The following is a 19,613-nucleotide window of genomic DNA, read 5'->3' as shown; positions in this document are numbered from 1 at the left end:
AGCAGAATCAGATAATCTTAGGAACAAAACCGCAAGTCTGTTGACCCCAGAGACAGAGTTTGGGGCAAACTAGAGATAACACCTAGACCTCAGTTATGTTTCAACTCCAGGCCCAGAAAAGCAGCAAAACCAGACGAAACTGCACATTGGTTGGCATCAGGAAGGGATGCAATGACTAATGACCTCCTACCCTAGCACCAACCAATCAGTACAGACCACAACTCTGACCTTACATGCTCATTTTGAGGCATCAGCATATTAAAGGACACACTTGAAAAGATGATGAATGTTCTACTGAGGTCCTCCCCTGAATGGAATCTTCTCTTCAAGTGTACTTTTGTTTTGCATGCTAAATAAACTTCCTCTGGTGCCAGAGTTCTTGGCCCTGAATTTTTTGCCAAACTCAAGGACTGAGAGTTGCCACATTGCCAAACCACATTGCCAGTACACTGTGATTTGGAGTTTAGCTCCAGATTATTATTATTTTTTTATTTGGCAATATCTTGTTAGACACACAGAGAAGCATTCCTATTAATTCTGAGTTCTCAAATATCTGAATGTGATTGTAATATTATGCTCAAGATGCTATAAAGCAGAGGAATTTGCTTAGGATGTAACACAATTTGATTTTCAAAATGTTGTGCTATATTTTCTCTTTTCAGAAAAGTGACACCTAATTCTGAGTGTTGCGTGTTACTTGTCTTCATGTTCATTCTGCACAAGCATCACAAAGAAGAAGAAGTAAGGAAAAATTATCATTTCCCACTATGAGCCCCAATTCCCTGAGATACTTATGTAACTGTATAATGCTGCCAACTGAACAAACAGCTTCAATCATGTGTCTGTTCATATCTCCAGGCAATGTTTTGTTCTTCTTTCTTCTTTTATAAATGTATTCCCTTCAAAGGATGCATACACTAGTGGATAAACAGTCTTCATGAGAGAACAGGATGGAAAGCTATTTAATACGTGCGGTTCGGTGTCATGAGGTGTAGAGACACAGCAAATGATATTTTGTAATGACACTAACACTAATGAAGATGATGACATTCTCATGATTAGCTATATTTTTTAGTAAAGGGAAATGAATGGACAAGACCATTCAGTCTAAAGGATGCACACCCCATGCTGACAAACACCACTGAGTTTCAGCGTAAAAGGGAATGTTACATGGACAGTATACATGTACACCTGACAGTACTGTTTATTTACATGCTATCATTCATCCAGTATTTTCTTTTTACCTACAAGTTGAAGTGTATTTACTTCATACCCTATTATAAGCCCATTTAGTTCCATTTACATATTTCGATTCCATTTACATATGTAGCATTGAATCAATCAGTAGTTAATAAATGTCCTTGGAAATACGTTTAGAGATAAAAAATGAATTACTGGACCTGGTCATAAATATATATTTTTTTACTCTCAGTATGCTCAAAGAAACATATCTGACCCATTACATACATACACAGAAAAAGAGAAATAAATATGGAGCATTCATGTAAAACAATCCTGGTTTATTACTCTTGAATGGATGTGCTGCAGAGAAAAAATATGACCATATCTGTTCAAAAAATTCTCCTGCAAAGGAAACACTAAATAAGGTTGGAGGGTCAGCCTTTCCATCATAAGTAGTTTTTTGTCGTAACTCCTTGGGCTTGAGGCACTGGGCCAGCCCCACAGCAGAGAGAACTACAGGAAACACAGGATTCCAACCTCACCAAGCCTTCCCTCTCAAAGGTAGTGCTCCAGCTGACCACAGGCACACTTTTAATTTGTAGCAAGATGGTCTGATGAGCAGACTGGGAGGGCAGTGCAGATAGAAAATACAGATCAAGCATGGATAAAAATATATCCATTCACCTTGAAAAACACAAACAAGACTCTTAGGCAATAGTGTACAGGGATGTATCAATTGAAAAATGAGAAGAATACAATCACTTCATTCTCAGGAATAATTTTCACAGTCCCCTCTACATTGTACCCCATCCTCTCCCCATAATCCAATATCTGTACACTTCCTACATCTATACTTAAATAATGTAGATATGCATCCCCTGAACATACCTCATAAATGTCAACCCACCCACTCCCAAGCTTCTTGCTAACTCGCCAGTTTCGTGTTTGTCTCTAACCTCTACTGTGTGAGTGATCCCTTAGCAACACGTTGCAGTTCCATCTCTATTAAAAGTGAAGTGGGACCTTGTGGACTAAGCAGAGAAATAATGACAGTGCATGGCTGTTATTTCATAAATTCCTGACTATAAAATAAATCTCAGTGCTAAAAAAAAGTAGAACACATGGGCCAAAGTAAAAAAAAAAAGGCAAAAATAAAATGTAGAAGGTTAAAAGAAAGCACATCAAATCTTGCCAAAGGTTTGTGTTTTACATAAAGCTGCAATTGGGACCTCACAGAGGAAATCTCTGTGCTGTTTATTTCTGGCTCAGAGGATTTACATGCTCTTTCTGATCATCTGGGCCTTCAGCACTGGGTAATGTCTCCCAGTCCCCAGCTTAGCGCTCATGCAAAATTGAAGCACTTTGGAGGCAGTTCAGTAGCTGCAGATGAATCTCAATGTGCAGGAAAAGGCATAATGGCTGTTTAGCACGTGCTAGGAGAAGCTGAGGAAATCAGGGGGAAAATCTATTGAACATAAGCCATCGGGGAGGCCAACCAGGGCAATTGCATTAACCATGTGTTCACATGCCTATTGTGCTGCTGGGCCAAGCAGGAAGGAGAGTTGGGTGTGTCCCCGTGTGTATGAAAATACAAAGTGAAGCATTTTTTATTACATTGGCTATTTTGGTTTAGTGTTGGCAACTATGTGGGCAGAGGATTTTCATGAGCAAAGTGGGTAGGAGGAGTTTCATGTCTCCATGAGACAGGACGACTGCTGAAGGGCAGAGGTGGGCAAGGCTGCCCTGGGCATGAGGAGCTTGAATAACATGCAGGAGCCCAGCTGAGCAGTTCTTTTCCTGCATCCGGCTCACTGTACAACGTGACAGATTGGGGAGGCTGCAGAAAGCTGGTACAGAACACTGGGGAACGCTTTCATTGCCTGTTACATTTATAGTTTAAAAATATTGACCAAAGGAGGGAAATTAGCCAGGTAAATACCTTCACTTTCAGCTCCCACCACCACTACTCACTCACTGCCTCCATCGCCATGGCCTTTTTTCCCCGTGGTATTTAATAGATTTGTTTTAGAGTGGTTACAAGTTTCCAGCAAAATTGAGAGGAAGGTACAGAGATTTCCCATACACCTCCTACCACCACACACGCACAGCCTTCCCTATTATCCACACCCCCCACCAGTGGTACATTTGTTACAACTGATGAGCATACATGGACATGTCATCATCACCCAAAGCCCACATTTTACATTAACGTTCACTCTTGCTATTGTGCATTCTATGGATTTGGACAGATGTATAATAACATGTGTCCATCATTATAGTGCCAGGCGGAGTAGTTTCACTGTCCTAAAAATCCTCTGTGCTCCACTTATGCATGCCTCCCTCCCTCCCCTTCAACTCCTGTCAAGCACTGATCTTTCTACCATCTCCATCACTTTGTCTTTTCTAGGAGGGTGTGTTATTGGAACCACAGAGTGTGCAGCCTTCCACACTGGCATCTTTCACTCAGTAGTATTCACTTTAAGTTTCCTCCATGTTTTTTTGTGACTTGACAACTCATTTCTTCTTAGTGTTGGATACTATGCCGTTGTCTGAAAGTACTACTGTGTTTATTTATCCATTCACTTAATTAAGGACATTTTGGTTTCCTCCTAGTTTTGACATTTATGAATAAAGCTGCTATAAATATCTTTGTTTTTGTGTGGACTTAAGTTTTCACCTCTTTTGGGTAAACACCACGGAGTGCAATGATTATGCCATATGGTAAGAGTCTATTTTGTTTCATGTAAAACTGCCATTTCACCTTCTCACAAGCAGTGAATAAGAGTTCCCTGTGCTCCACATCCTTGCCAGGATCTGGTGTTGTCAGTGTTTTGGTTTCTGGCCATTCTAATAGGTAGGTAGTAGTATCTCACTGTTATTCCCACTTGCATTTCTCTGATGGCATATTATGTGGAGCATCTTTTCATGTGCTTACTTGCCATCAGTACATCTTCTGGGTGAGATGTCTATTAAGGTTCATTACCCTTTTGAACAGTTATATTAAGTGACATTTTCTTGACAGATGTCTGGTAACTGTAGTGGGCTGAATGGTGTCCCCTAAAAAGATATGTCCACATATAAATCCCCAGAACAGGTGAATGTTATCTCAACTTAGCAAAAGGTCTTTGCAGAGGTAAAGAAATTGAGGAGCTTGTGATCCTGAACTGCCCAGGTGGGCCTAAAGCCGGTGATAAGTGCCATTGTAAGAGACACACAGGTAATACAGACACAGAAGAGATGATGATGCGGAGATTGGAATGATGGGCCCACAAGCCCGGGAATGTAAGGCCAGCCACCAACAGCTGGAAGAAACAAGAAACAGATTTTCTTCTAGAGTTTCCAGAGGGAGTGAGGCATTGCTGGATTTCAGACTTCTGGCTTCCAGAACTGAGAGAATAAATTTCTGTTTCACTGAGCTATAAATTTCATGGCAAATTATTATGGCAACCTGTGACTAAGGGTATTTTCTCTGTCTCTACATTCAAGGAGTGAACTCAAGAATCTGACAGAGAAAAAGGTGAGAAAAAACCATTGGCCATGGGGTGTTTCTCTGGTTTCACAAATTCCCCATGGAGTAGATGTAGCGAAGTAGCCTTTTACTCACTAACGCCATTTCATACAGAGGGCCTCACTGTCTGAGCTCATCAAAGCAGTAGTTATAAAAAAAAAAAAGGCATGCCATTCACTCCCTGCCATTCCTGGAATTGCCTTGTACAGAACATTCCCCTGGGTTTTTCCAGCTACGTTTTAATTCACTCAAGCCCTGGAGTTCCCCCTCTTCCCTCAGGAAGCTGCTATCCCTCAGCCTGAGAAGTTTAATAGGCAGAGACAGGCGGAAGGACATTGGAGAAAGCAGGCGCTCGCTGCCGTGTAACTATGCCACAGAACTACCAAGGGGTTTCATGAATTTATTCTCATAATGAGAGGAGAACTTGAGCGGATGGTAAAGCATACTCTGTTTTTTCCTCTCTTTTCCCTTCTCTCGTTTGTGCCTTCTAGACCATGATCTTAAGTGTACCAGGTCTTACCGGTGTCTCTACTTACAGCCCCAAGCAAGACCTGGGTCATGGTTTTTGAATAGCGTGTCTACGGAGCCCCTACGCTGTGTTTTCACAAGAGTGTCCCTCCGCTTGCCCTGATTTTCAAACCTGGTTACTTGGCATTATTAGAGACCTTAGAACATAGAAAAAGACAGCCTACATCAATCAGTCAATCAATCAAGTAAGGTATGTTCCCTTCCCAATTAGATCTGGGGGGTGTAGGCAAGCTATACATGTTTTCAAATATCTGCCCCCGCACCCCGCCATGTGATTACCAAATGCAGCCAGGCTTGACAGTTGATGTCCTAATGGTTCTTTGTCGGTCTCGCCTTCATGTTCCTGGAGATTTTGTTCAAAACAGAGTTTTGATATCAGGCTAAACCCGTGATGAAATCAGAAATGAGTCCAAGACTTCTCTAATTGGAATTATTTTTCATTGCTACATATTTCACTTCCTACTTGCTGTGCTTGCTTTTTGGCCAGATCCTGATATTTTGCTGCTAATTGTAGCTCTCTTGTTACACATGCTGCCTTTGTAGCTCCAAACAGTGCTTTTCACAGGAATTGGCAAGAGTGGGTATTTCAACAGGCGTCCTTGAGACAGCTCTGCAGGTCCCAGCTTAGGGATCTCTGGTACTGAGGAGAGAAGACCAAAGTGGCCAGACCCAGTAAAGCCCACTCCATCAAGTTTAGCGTTAGATTATTCACTGTCGGTGGCATTTTTGACTAAAACATTCTCTGCTGTGCCTTTAAAAATGCCGAAAGATACGGTGGGGCAAAGCGAGAGAAAATAGCATCAGAATTCATTGAGGTAATTATTGAAAGGATATTGAATTCCATGATACAGAGACTCAGAATAGATCGCATTTTATGACATCACAGAATAAAAAGGGCAACAAGCTAGGTCATTAACTCATAATCATCAACTAGATTTATTTATATTTAACAAAATAGGTACAGACCCCCAAAAGATCATTTAAATTTTGAGGGAAAGTTGTGTTTTTTTAGAAAGCTAAGCCTCTTTTAAACCAAAATTTTCTTAAAATTCCTCAAACAGGATGATTCATCGATTTCATGTTATCGTTCAGAATTTTGTTAAGTATGTTAATTCCTATGAAAACAAAGAACAAGAAACTCTCCTTAAAACCTTCGCACATTTTAGCCAAAAGTTAGATTAAAAATGCACTGTGACTTCTAACACTCGTTCTGTTTTGACTTTGAAGTGGTGACATGAAAACTCTAAAGCACAGCCTATGTATGGTTGCTGGGTGAATGGCAAATTGCTATAGCAACACAATCCCTAGTTTTGCTACTGAAATGCTCTGTTTGGGTAGCGGGTCGTCTAGATAGAGAATGGGCCCTGGACTCTTGCTTCTTGTTGTTTCCTTTGTGTGGGCCTCGGGGTGAGTAGTATTTGATTTTTCTCTATTGTACATTTGAAAAAATACATACACACAAACACACCACACATGTATACATAAGTATGTGCTTACACATCTACTTATATGCATATTCTTGATTAACCNAAACCAAAATTTTCTTAAAATTCCTCAAACAGGATGATTCATCGATTTCACGTTATCGTTCAGAATTTTGTTAAGTATGTTAATTCCTATGAAAACAAAGAACAAGAAACTCTCCTTAAAACCTTCGCACATTTTAGCCAAAAGTTAGATTAAAAATACACTGTGACTTCTAACACTCGTTCTGTTTTGACTTTGAAGTGGTGACATGAAAACTCTAAAGCACAGCCTATGTATGGTTGCTGGGTGAATGGTAAAATTGCTATAGCAACACAATCCCTAGTTTTGCTACTGAAATGCTCTGTTTGGGTAGCGGGTCGTCTAGATAGAGAATGGGCCCTGGACTCTTGCTTCTTATTGTTTCCTTTGTGTGGGCCTGGGGGTGAGTAGTATTTGATTTTCTCTATTGTACATTTGAAAAAATACATACACACAAACACACCACACACGTATATATAAGTATGTGCTTACACATCTACTTATATGCATATTCTTGATTAACCTGTATTAATCAATGCTTTCATCTTAGCTGTGGAAAGAAAAAAGAGTAATGGATTACACGTAACCTTGCCCTAAGTGTTCATTGGCAGGGGAGAATTCCTTTGTGTTTATTACATTAAAAAGTCTCTCTGTATGTAATTTTAGAAAATTTCTGTTTTCCTCTAATGAAACACAGCTTGCTTAAAACTTTGCTGAAAGGTGTTATGTTTTCTTGCTTCTACTTTACAATCATGTCCTGGGCTGGATCTGTTCAATAAATGCATGCTATTAAATTTTTCTATACAGTATGTAATACAGTATTAATGCAAACATTAATAATCTTCCCCATGGGATATAATTAAATTAAATTACATAGTTCATCAAATATGGTGTACTCAGGGTGTTTTGGAGTACATGCAGGGTCTATAATATTGCAAATACTGGAGTTACTACAAATGAATGAATAACAACAATTAAAACCTTTACAACAATAATAGGTTAGAAAGAAAAATAATCCAAATCTGTAGCCTAAAATTTTTCAAGTCATCACTTCTGTTTGCAAGTTAGGAAAAGAGCAGAAACAAACACCAGGTTTGTACACAGTGAGAGACCCCAAATCACTCAGCTAGTTGAGAGTGTCTTCATGCTAGAATAGAATGAAAGCAGCAGCCAAAAGCTGATCCCACCGTGTTTTTATAATTGCAGCTGGGATTACATTGGCCATGTTAACCCATGTGTTTCAACTCTAGTGTTAATATGAAATTAGGATGAATCAATTGTGAGCAATAATAGATGAAGAACATGAAAAACTATATATATTTCAGGAAAATTGCTATTTTGTATTACTATTCTCTTGCCAAATTATCAGATTGATTCAGTAGAAAAGACTTCATGTACTAAATGGATCCTTGCCAATTTTCTATTTTTATTTTTGCATCAGCTTCATACTATAAAGAAAAAAGTTAGCTTCTAGTATTGAAACAAGTACTTCTGAGAAGGTAATCAATAAATTAATTAATATTCCTGAATTATTTATCTTCATTGGTAGACAAATATATTACAGATATAATGCTCTATTCTTATAAAGACAATACTACCATTGACTTAAATTTTAAAAAAGAGATTATGGAATGAAATTCCAATAGAGCTTACAAATTTTATGCATCATTTACAAAATATAAGCCATATCATGCCATTCCAGTCTAGTTGAAGAGACAAAGTTCTTATACATGCATAAATGTATGATACATAAAATGTATTTATAATATATATGCTGAATATTACTTTCAAAAATAACATGGTATTGAATGATAGGAAATTACTATTGTGTACTTCAAAAATGGATGAATATTGATAATTTCACATGGTTTAACCTGATATACATGTAAAATTCACACAAATATAATGAAAATTCAAGTACAGATAAGAGAAATATGGACATGTATGACTTGGTGTTTGCTAGAAAGATCCATCCATGAGATTACATTTGAGACATTTCTTTAAGAATGAGTAGGATTTTAACAGCGGTGGGATGGGGAAGTGTGCTTTCAAGTCACTAATTCATACCATGCACACTTAATGAGCACTTTGGTACCCAGCACTGAATTAAGCACGGAACTGGAAGAGTGAAAAAGACACAATTCCTGCTTTCATAGAGCTTATTCTTCAGCTTATAATGTTTAGACTGAAGAGGAGATATAACCTGGGAAAGAAGATGTGATAACTGTCCCTTTTAGTATAAAAAAATTAGTAAGTGGCCAGAAGGTGAACAAATCTATGTCCTAAAGTTCCATGTGACTTGAGTAGGACCACTAAGTCAAGAAAACAAAAGAATCAATCACACTCACTTTAATGAAGAGCACGCTGGTAATTTACTGAGTTTAAATTACTGTCATAGTCTCACGACTGAGTTTCTATGAATCTAAGATACAATATTGCTCGCCTTTTCTTTAAAATTTTTTAAAATAGCACCTAATTTCCCACAGAAATTGTATAAGCAGAATTCGCTAAGCCATGCAATGGTGGGACATGAAGGTCTCGGGGTAAAGGTGTGTGAAAAAGACTCCAGTTGCAAAATATGGGGTTAAAGAAAAATTTTTCACTGCAAAACTGCAGGACTTTCACATGCAAATTTACTTTATTCTTTTTTCCAAAAGGTAATATAATCATTGTAGTTTCCTAGATCACTTGACCACAAAACTTTGGTTTGTTTGTTTTTTCACCAAATTGCAATTATAAGACACTGGTGGTTCATTGAAAGCAGTCGAAGGGGAAAATCCAAATTGGCCTAAGATATAAGGCCTCTATCAGAATAACACTGGGATTGATTAGGAACAGACTGTACTGAAGCTTTTGAACACATGACTAAGGAGGATGTTTTTTTTTCCCCATGGACAAGGGAAAGCCATTATATATTTTAAGAAATGAAATGGCTTAATCACTCAGACTTGTGCTTAGACCTATGACTACCTGGAAAATACATTGCTAGGAGAAGGGCCAAAACCAAGAAGGGATGGGAGGCTGCTTAAATAAACTAAGAGGTGTATAATAGAGGCCCATAATAGGGAAGGGGCAGCAAGAACTATAAATGAAGGTTGTGTGGTGGGAGAATTCGGAGATGGGGTTGGCAGTATGGGAGGATCACTTGAATGGAGGAAGGAATGGAGCTGAGATTTCTTTTATTTTATTTTTTAATTTTTATTTATTTATCTTTAGAGGGGAAGGGAAGGAGAGATGGAGAGAAACATCAATGTATGGTTGCCTCTGGTGTGTCCTCTGCTGGGAACTGGCCTGCAACCCAGGCATGTGNTTACTTTATTCTTTTTTCCAAAAGGTAATATAATCATTGTAGTTTCCTAGATCACTTGACCACAAAACTTTGGTTTGTTTGTTTTTTCACCAAATAGCAATTATAAGACACTGGTGGTTCATTGAAAGCAGTCGAAGGGGAAAATCCAAATTGGCCTAAGATATAAGGCCTCTATCAGAATAACACTGGGATTGATTAGGAACAGACTGTACTGAAGCTTTTGAACACATGACTAAGGAGGATGTTTTTTTTTCCCCATGGACAAAGGAAAGCCATTATATATTTTAAGAAATGAAATGGCTTAATCACTCAGACTTGTGCTTAGACCTATGACTACCTGGAAAATATATTGCTAGGAGAAGGGCCAAAACCAAGAAGGGATGGGAGGCTGCTTAAATAAACTAAGAGGTGTATAATAGAGGCCCATAATAGGGAAGGGGCAGCAAGAACTGTAAATGAAGGTTGTGTGGTGGGAGAATTCGGAGATGGGATTGGCAGTATGGGATGATCACTTGAATGGAGGAAGGAATGGAGCTGAGATTTCTTTTATTTTATTTTTTAATTTGTATTTATTTATCTTTAGAGGGGAAGGGAAGGAGAGAAGGAGAGAAGTATCAATGTATGGTTGCCTCTCGTGAGTCCCCTGCTGGGAACTGGCCTGCAACCCAGGCCTGTGCCCTGACTGGGAATCGAACTGTGATCGTGTGGTTCGCAGGCCCGCACTCAATTCACTGAGCTACACCAGCCAGGGCTGAGATTTCTATTTCTGGTGATGATATGGAGAGAAGAAGTACATGAAACAGGAATACAAGAAGAGAAAGAATTTCGACTGTGCCACCCTTGTGACAAGCGGGGAACTGAGTGAGCACAGTAGATCTGTGAGAACTCCATGTTGAAGAATGAGATTCACTTAAGTTTGTGTCCAATTATGGCTTCTCTTTATCAATTTTTTTTCTGTTAAGGCTCACATTTTACTATTTGGTCAAATGTTACATACCCTCAAGAATAAAAAGAGTCAAATCACAAGCACTCTCTTAAGTTATCACATTAAAGAAACACAAAGGCCACATAAGGAACACCTGACACAGGGTGAGGGAGGCAAATGAGAGCATGAACGATGAAAGCTTAGCTGACGTGCCAAATCAGATTTCCTTTTCCTGAAGAAAGGGGTCATCATATTACAGTACTCTTTTTAGTCTGCTCTGTGTTCAGTTGTTTTGGCGGAATTTAGGGAGACCATGGGTGCAGGAGCCAAGCGCAAAGGCTTTGGAATTGGAGCCCTGGGTTCAGATCTATCTGCCTCTGTCACCTCTTGGCTGTGTGATTTGGGGCAGTTTAGTCTCTTTACCCTGCTGAGCCCAAGTAGTCTCATCTATAAAATAACCCCAAAAGTACCTCATAGGATTATTGTGATGACTAAATGACCTAATGCACGTAAGGCATTCATTATACCAGTCTGTCCAGAAAGTATGTATCAATGTACTACGAAACATAGAGACATTTATTGTATAATACATAAGAAACATTGCACATAAAACAATAATATCTCAGTCCCCTTTAAAGTAGGCACCTCGGGACCTCACTCAGTTCTCCCAATTGCCATCAGCTTCCCCATTGTATTTTCCTGAATCTCACTGATGGTCTGAAATCTCTTCCCTTTCAAAGGTAATTTTAGTTTTGGGAAAATCCAGAAGTCAGAGGCACCAAATCTGGGCTAAAGGGAGGTTGAGTCATCTGGGTAATTTGATGTTTTGCCAACAAACTCTGTATGGACACGATACACAAGTGGGCGCATTGTTGTGAAGAAGCTGCCAATCACCAGTTACCCATAGCTGCAGCCTTCTGAGTCATCGAAATGGTTTCCACAAAAGAATGTTTAAGCTTAACACAAAATCTGATGTAGATTTGTTGCTCTACTTGCTCAGTCATTGTGAATGTGATGGCCACACAGTACACATGCTCACACAATGGCATCTACAACCTCCATAGTGAAGTCATCATTCTTCCAGCATGTGCATTTCAATCCATTCTCCTTGGCTGCCTAGTTACACTGATGTCACACAAACCCTTTTCCTTATATTAACAATGGCTGGACTTTTTCTGGACAGACCTCACAAAGCTTGAAACTCTTTTTATTGTTGTTGTGCTGGTCCTATTGATAATATTCTTTCTGCTAATGTGATATGAAAAGGGAAAATCTTGGAGATTATTGAAATTTCTTTTGGGAGTGACATAGAGAGAGAGGTATCAATTTGTTTTTCTACTTATTTATGAATTCATTGATTGATTCTTGTCCGCACTCTGACAAGGAATTGAACCTACAACCTTGGAGTATCGGGACAACACTCTAAGCAACTGAACTGCCTGGTCAGGGCCTTTAAACTTCCCCGCTTTTCCACAGAGGGGGGATATTTGCTTTTCGACGGTGAGTGCTGGAAACATGGAATGATTTTCCACATTTCAACCATGGAAATGAGGCTGAAAATACTTCAAGTAAATAGAAAACAAGCAGCCAAGTCTGAGTCCTTCTTAAAAATGTAACCTTACATTTTTGAACAGATCAAGACTTCAATGGAATTCTGAAGGATTATACATATTTATTACTTACTATATTACCCAATCACAAGCTTTTGAATATTGAAAATTTCTAAACCATCTAATATAAACTGCTTTCCACTTTTATGTTTCTTATATTATATATTTGCAAAAATGCAAATGTGGTTTAAGTGATGGCAAGGCAAACAATACCAGTAATCAATGATCTTTAATCAGTACATTCTATCATCAGTAGTATAGTTTTCCTCAGTGAGTACAAATAATTATTTGCTTCATACTTCAGAGCAAGAGAGTCTGCTTAATAATGCGTTCCTTATTTAAAAGGTAGAATTTTGTAAGTTGGAAAACTTTCATTCTTTTCTTCAATTTATTGTTTTATAGTTTTTCAATATGAAGTTACCTTTGATGAAGATTTAGTTGAATGCAGTTGATTTTTTTCAGTTTCCAGGCAATGTAGCTGATTGCCACTAAACTTGCTTCCAATATCATTATTCTAAGGTGGAGGCATCTATAAAAATTAACTTCTTTGCAATGACTTCTCTGTCTTATTATCTGAGAACCATTTTATTTTTTACATGCCAAGAAAATCTCTCTAATTTGTAATGTATTTCAATACTTAATACATTCTAACATTTTTGAGACCAGGAACCATTTGACCCCAACAAGACTATAAACAGACTGTTTAAGTGAAGTATTGATGATTAAAGTTGCAGGTGCGTCCAGGTACACAGCTTCGGAGGAAAAAAGAAACAAAAAAACAAGCAGTTCAATTGCGATACCATTCACAATGTTTCTGATTTCACAGGAAAGCAAAGAGCTCTAAAATTAGAGACCTATAAATTTCCACCCAATACTGTACCAATTGGAAACTTATGATAGCAAGCAAAGAGATGCAATAAAGAGCTTTGGACATTTTTCAGGTTTTATTACTTACTAGAAAAATAACAGAATCACAGGATTGAAAAAAATAGAAGAATAAAATAAATCTATCACCTCAGATTCTGAGCTGCCAACTACTTGTATGTTTCTCCAGAAAATTTCTATGCATTGACAAATATACATTCATCCTCTTTCTCTACATAATGAGAATTTATTACACACAGTATTCTGTACTTTGGTCTTCACTTAAAATTTTATCTGTAGAGATTTTTCTATAGCTTCACATGTGGAGTAACCTTGTTGGTTTAAATAGCATCCCAGTATTCCAACCAAGGAATGAACAGTCCTTGATAAGCTACTGCAACAAGGGTGCAATGATAGCCTTGTATGCAATCTTTGTGCTCATTTGGAATTTTATTTTTAGATAGTCTAATTTTGCAATTAGTTAAAAAGACTATACATATTTATATACCGGCAGGTATTTTCAAATTGTCCTTCAAAAAGAATGTACCCGTTTGCAACAAACTGGTAAGAATCTCACCAACAAAGTATGGATCTTCCCTACCCCACTCTTTTTCGGCACTGTATGCTAACACCTGCTTTGACCTGGACATTTCCTTAGATGCTTACGAATCACTTGCATTTTCCCCTGTATTTCCTGGTGATGGAAAGAGACTTTACTTGGGGTAGTGAACACACAATGCAATGTACAGATTAGGTACTACAAAATTGTACACCTGAACCCCGACTGGTTTGGCTCAGTGGGTTAGGCATCATCCTAGAAAGCGAAAGGTCATAGGTTCGGTTCCTGATCATGGCACATGCCTCGACTGGGGATCAGGTCCTGGTTGGGGATGTGTGAGAGGCAACCAATCCAGGTTTCTCTCCCTTTCTTCCCCTCTCTATGAAAATCAATCAATTAATTAATTAAAAAATTACAGAACTGAAATCTGTACAATTTTATTGACCAATGTCACCAAAAAATTCCTTGAAAGGATAAAGGAGATAGCTATATATTAATTAAATTAACCCTTGCTTAATATACGCCTACAAATATAATGAGGTATTTCTGGTTGTTTTAGGTTTTTTTCCCCCCACCCAGGGTTAGAGTCCATACCTTGGCTTTGTGATTTTTTTGTTTTGGATATTCAGATTTAATAATGCTTTCTTATAAGCTTCTCACTTCTATCTTCATTACAAAGGCTTTGCCCACCACTGAAACCAACCAGCCAACCAACCAATAAATTTTTCTCCCGGTGATGATGGTGATGATGATAATGATGACAACTAAACCCTGACATCTAGCATTGATTTTATTTTAAAGAATGAGATGGAATCCAAGCTTTATTTATTCATTTATTACTTTTTTCAACTGCCTACCTTGTGCATTGAAAATCATCTTTCCACAATGTAAAATGCCTTAAATGTTTGAATATTTCTCGGTCTTTATTCTAATGCCTTAATCCGTATGTTTTATCCTCTGTTAATATCAAACACTTTAACTTTGTTTTTTTAATAATATGTTTATAAAGAGTAAGGGTTCCCTTACTATAGTACTATTTCAGAGTTCTGTCAGCTTTTTTCACAGACTATTTTTTTACACAATATTGGTGAACTCACATATTCATTTATAAACAACAAATGTTTAAAAATATAGCTTTTCTATCCAAAACCAAGATATATCTTTCCACTTATTTAAGTAAATGTATCTTTTGTCTCTGAGTAAAATTTAACATTTTTCTTTCTAAATTTCTACAAATTTCTTGTTACCTTTATGACTACACATTTTATTTTACATGGTTTCTTCAAATGGTATCGTTTATTCTATTATAATTTGAATTTCTCTCTGTACTTAGAAAGTTAATAGCATATGTGAATCTTCTATATGCCATTTTTCTGGATTCTCTAGATTTTTTTTCAGCTTTTTCCCTTGAAATTATGGTTCTCCATATATACAAAAGTTATACTATTTGTCAAAAATGATCATTTTTTACTTCCTCTATAATTTTTATATATTTTAACTATTTGTCTTTTATAACTGCACTGGCTAGTATGATGAGAACAATACCAAATAATAATGTTATCTGTGGACATCTTTCACTTTTTCTTTTTTTTAAAGTAATATTGGGTAATGAGCTTAAGGCCTGATTTTTTTAAAGATTTTATTTATTTATCTTTAGAGGAGAAGGGAAGGAGAGAAGGAGGGAAATATCAATGTATGGTTGCCTCTCGTCAGTCTCTTGCTGGGAACTGGCCTGCAACCCAGGCATGTGCCCTGATTGGGAATCAAACCGTGATCATCTGGTTCGCAGGCCCGCGCTCAATCCACTGAGCTACACCAGCCAGGCCCACTTTTTCTTAAGTTTAAAGGTAATACATCATCTGGATACTGGCTTTCTTGTAAGTTCTGGATGAAAATGAAAGACAACAAAACGGTGCATTATATTCTACTTCACCCACGAGTCTTAGGAGGATGTGCAAGTATCGGAGCCACTGCACCTTCCCTACTCATCTGAATTTGAATGAAAACATACCTATTCCGAATCTTAATGAAAACATACCAGGTATTTTCATTTACAGTCGCTTTAAAAGGTGTTTTTAAACACTGGAGTATGCAATATTCATTAATTCGTTTTACATGCAAATAATAAAAAGTACCGTGTTTTACAGAATGTGAACTATATACAATGATACACACACACACACACACACACACACACACACACTAGACCAACAAAGCATGAAGCTGTCAAGATCCTCAGTGTCAGAGCAGTTTTGCTTCTATTTGTAATCTTCCTTCATAGGCAGTTTCATTAGCTCAGTAAAGGCAAGCCTAAACGTGTTTGTGACTCTCATTTTAGCTTTTATGGTGTCTCTTTTTTCTTCTTACCCTGAAAACTTCTGTGTTTGAAACCTTTACAAATAAATGAGCTAAACCCAATACATTCAATTCAGCTGAGATTTTGAAAACATCTGGAGAAGTTATTTGCTGAGTAATTAGACCAAGAGGTGGACAATCCCCTAAAGTCAGCTACCATATGGTTGAACCCCCCGTCATTTCCACAGCCATCAGCTTGCGTGCAGGGAGCATACTGATTCACAAAGTGACAATTAGGTGGAGCTGCCACCTGATTCCCTCTGACCATTTTTGGTGCAGAAATATATGCCTCACACGCTTTTTAGAGAGATGTCCCCTGTCAGCCCTCCCACGGCCTGTTCCATTTCTGAAGGGCCCATCACCTCAGTATGTTCTTTATGTCGTTGGAGACATTGAACGCAGATCTCCCTCAAGTGCTGGTCTTTGCTCACCCTTAATTAATTCCACCTTTGGAGGCAGATAGAAATTAATTACAATTTTAATTTTGAACATGCATTCACTTTGCTATGCAGAGATATTTAAGAATGAAAATGAAGATACAGTATTTAAATGCTTCCATTTTTGCCATATATGTCACTATTTAGCTTGGAAATGTTGATCAGTGAAGCCTTAATATTTAAAATATATGTCTTTGTGTTACCAAATAATAGATCTGGAAGGAATTTGAAAGTTCAATTTGTTATTTTCCCTGCTGGAAATCAAAACGACTTAAACCACTGTAGAAAGATATACATCTTTCCAATTTAAAACAACTTGAAAGATATACATCTTTCCAATTTAAAACAACTCTAGGTGATTTCACAACTATCTTAAGTTACCCACTGTGGAGTGAATAATTGCTATCAAGAAAGTTTCCTTTATAGCCAAGCTAAATGTTGCAGGTTATTAAAATCTCCTTCACACTCTCTACGCTTTAATGTTACTGGTAGAAATGATACTTACAGAGCAATAAGGTCGGTAGTTTTAACCATGGCTGGAGCAAGGATACTCTGATCAAGATGCACCCAGACAGATGGTGGCTGCACTCACCCTTTCTCCTCTCCCTGGATCCCACACTCTCACTGTTCCCAATCACCCCTGATTTAGCTGTAGCTAAGTTATTTACTTAGGTTCTTTTAGATGTAAGCTAAGGATACAGGATACTTTGAGTCTATAACATTTACAATTTTTTAAAGAAGTATAAGGAGAAATTATGCATATGAATTAACTTTGGAGAATCATGCAAGCATGTAAAATTTATTCTTAATTGAATATGTTCCCCATTCTCAGGATAATTAGACCTGACAGAGAAGTCAAGTCCAAGCACATTTTCACTAGGGCATTTGCTATTTGTTTAGTCTATTAATTCTCACTATTTGTCTTCTTAGTGTGAACTATGTTTCAATTCCATGTAGTCCAATAGGAATCAAGTCAAGATTTATGTATCTCATTTTACTTTGTGATATATTGGGCGAGAGCACCAAATATTAACCAAGCTCATTCAAGATCTTTTGCCAAAGGATAACAATTCCATTTTCAATTGTACTTCTCTGAAGGACAGTGTGACAAAATGCTCAAGTAAGTGAATCCTGCGTAGCAGTCCAAATGCGAAGGGAGACTTACCGGAGGTTTCATCTACTCTCTCATCCACTGTGTGGTCCTTCTGATGAACCCATTCACTGTTGCACTTGAAGTAGATCTGGGTGGCAGGGCTGGCTTTACAATACAGGTTAACAGGCTTGTTCTTCACAATATAAGCTTCTTCAGGCTCGATGAGGAAATGCGGCAGAGGCTCAGGTGGATCGGATGGAAAAGTCTCTGGCAGTTCATGAAAAAAGTCGTCGTCTGGTAAACAAGAAGAAAGTGGAAGTCATTGAAAACATAATAATCATTTGCCATTTACTTGCTACTCATTTAAAAATAATGTCTCATTACCTAGTTAAGCAATTTGAGTGACTGCTATGCACTAGAAAGTCAGTATGTTAGGTGTATTGACTGGCTGCTCAACTAAGTATTTAGATTATTATTCTCGTTTTTATGCATGGCAAAATTCAACATCAGAGAGAATAAATATCTAGCCCTGAGCACACAGGCAGAAAATAGCAGAACTGCGTAGGAACCAGGTTTATCTTCTGCAAAAACTGATCTTCCAGATAGAGCGCTGCCCCCTTCTACTACCGGTATTACCCTTGGGAGCTGACAAAGGCAACAGCAAGTGTATCAGAAAGCTTTGTTTGAAAAATAAAAGGTAAATCACAGGTAAATCTTTGCAAGGAGCTGAGAAGGAATATTAGAAACATGAATTAAGGATCAAATATATCATTATTTTTGAAAATGCTACTGCATGAAATATTTATTCATTCAACCAAAAATATGTATTGAGTTCAGAATTATGCTAAATACTGGAAATATAGTCATACAGAAACAGGGCAATAGTAAAGCCATAGTAGAGCTAGAATCTAATATTACTGTTTGATCTTATTTTGAAATTACATGTCGACTATCATGTGTATTATATGAGTAACAAAACCTATTCTAAATGTACTAGTACTGAATATTATCATAGAGAAAAATAGTATCATTTTTTGCATCACTGAAATTTATCAAATATATTGTTTTCACCTTGCTGTTCCAATAGTGATGGATAAACAAAATCTAAAAATTGGTTGAGATATTTGCACAATTAAGGTAGGTTTTCTTTTAACTTCAGTTATGCATCATTCCAAATTTAAAAAAAAATAAGTCTTTTAAAAATCCTATTATATTTCACAAAAGTCAAGTTAAAAGATTGTCTTCCAATATACTATAAATACGTTAAGCCTGATAAATCTATTCCTATGAGAAACAGGAGAATAAAATTATTGTTAATTTTCTAAGTTGATTAAGCACCCTAGGTTAATAGGTAAACTTAAAATTCTAAAGTCAAAATTAAAAGTAGAAGTGTTTACAAGTTCTTTAAAAGTATGTATATATATATATATATATATATATATACACACACACACATAAAAATACATATATTCAATAGCAAATATAGGCTATGGTATCAGTAGTTAACCATGGTTGCCTGGATGTTAACCTGAAACTCATTTAATCACTCATTTAGTTGTTGCCCTGTTTTGGGAGACAGCCATTGGTTATGTGGATATTTGTCCAGCAAGAACTCTGGCCTTGGGCCTTTTCATGTAGGTAATAGGATAGCTGTCAAAGAGTAATGACATCAGGTCTTTGCCAATTTGTTTTGCAGTAAAAATTGGCTTCATTTGCATCATAGACAAAAATAGCTT

General features: G+C 37.4%; 1 protein-coding gene across 1 annotated transcript in view; it reads right to left on the bottom strand.

The window, feature by feature from the left end:
• The window catches only part of UNC5C (unc-5 netrin receptor C), a 215,534-nt gene that overhangs the window by 134,790 nt on the left and 61,131 nt on the right, over nucleotides 1-19,613 (bottom strand). Inside the window, exon 3 of the mRNA XM_037046158.1 lies at nucleotides 17,950-18,171. Within this exon, the coding sequence (XP_036902053.1) occupies nucleotides 17,950-18,171 (222 nt within the window). The remainder of the gene's footprint in view (nucleotides 1-17,949; nucleotides 18,172-19,613) is intronic.

Source organism: Sturnira hondurensis, unplaced genomic scaffold, assembly GCF_014824575.4.
Source record: "Sturnira hondurensis isolate 20B ecotype Veracruz unplaced genomic scaffold, ASM1482457v3 Scaffold0004998, whole genome shotgun sequence".
In the NCBI taxonomy this organism is placed as follows: Eukaryota; Metazoa; Chordata; class Mammalia; order Chiroptera; family Phyllostomidae; genus Sturnira; species Sturnira hondurensis.
Note: the sequence above shows the minus strand (reverse complement) of the source record. Positions and strands in the feature narration are given on the sequence as shown.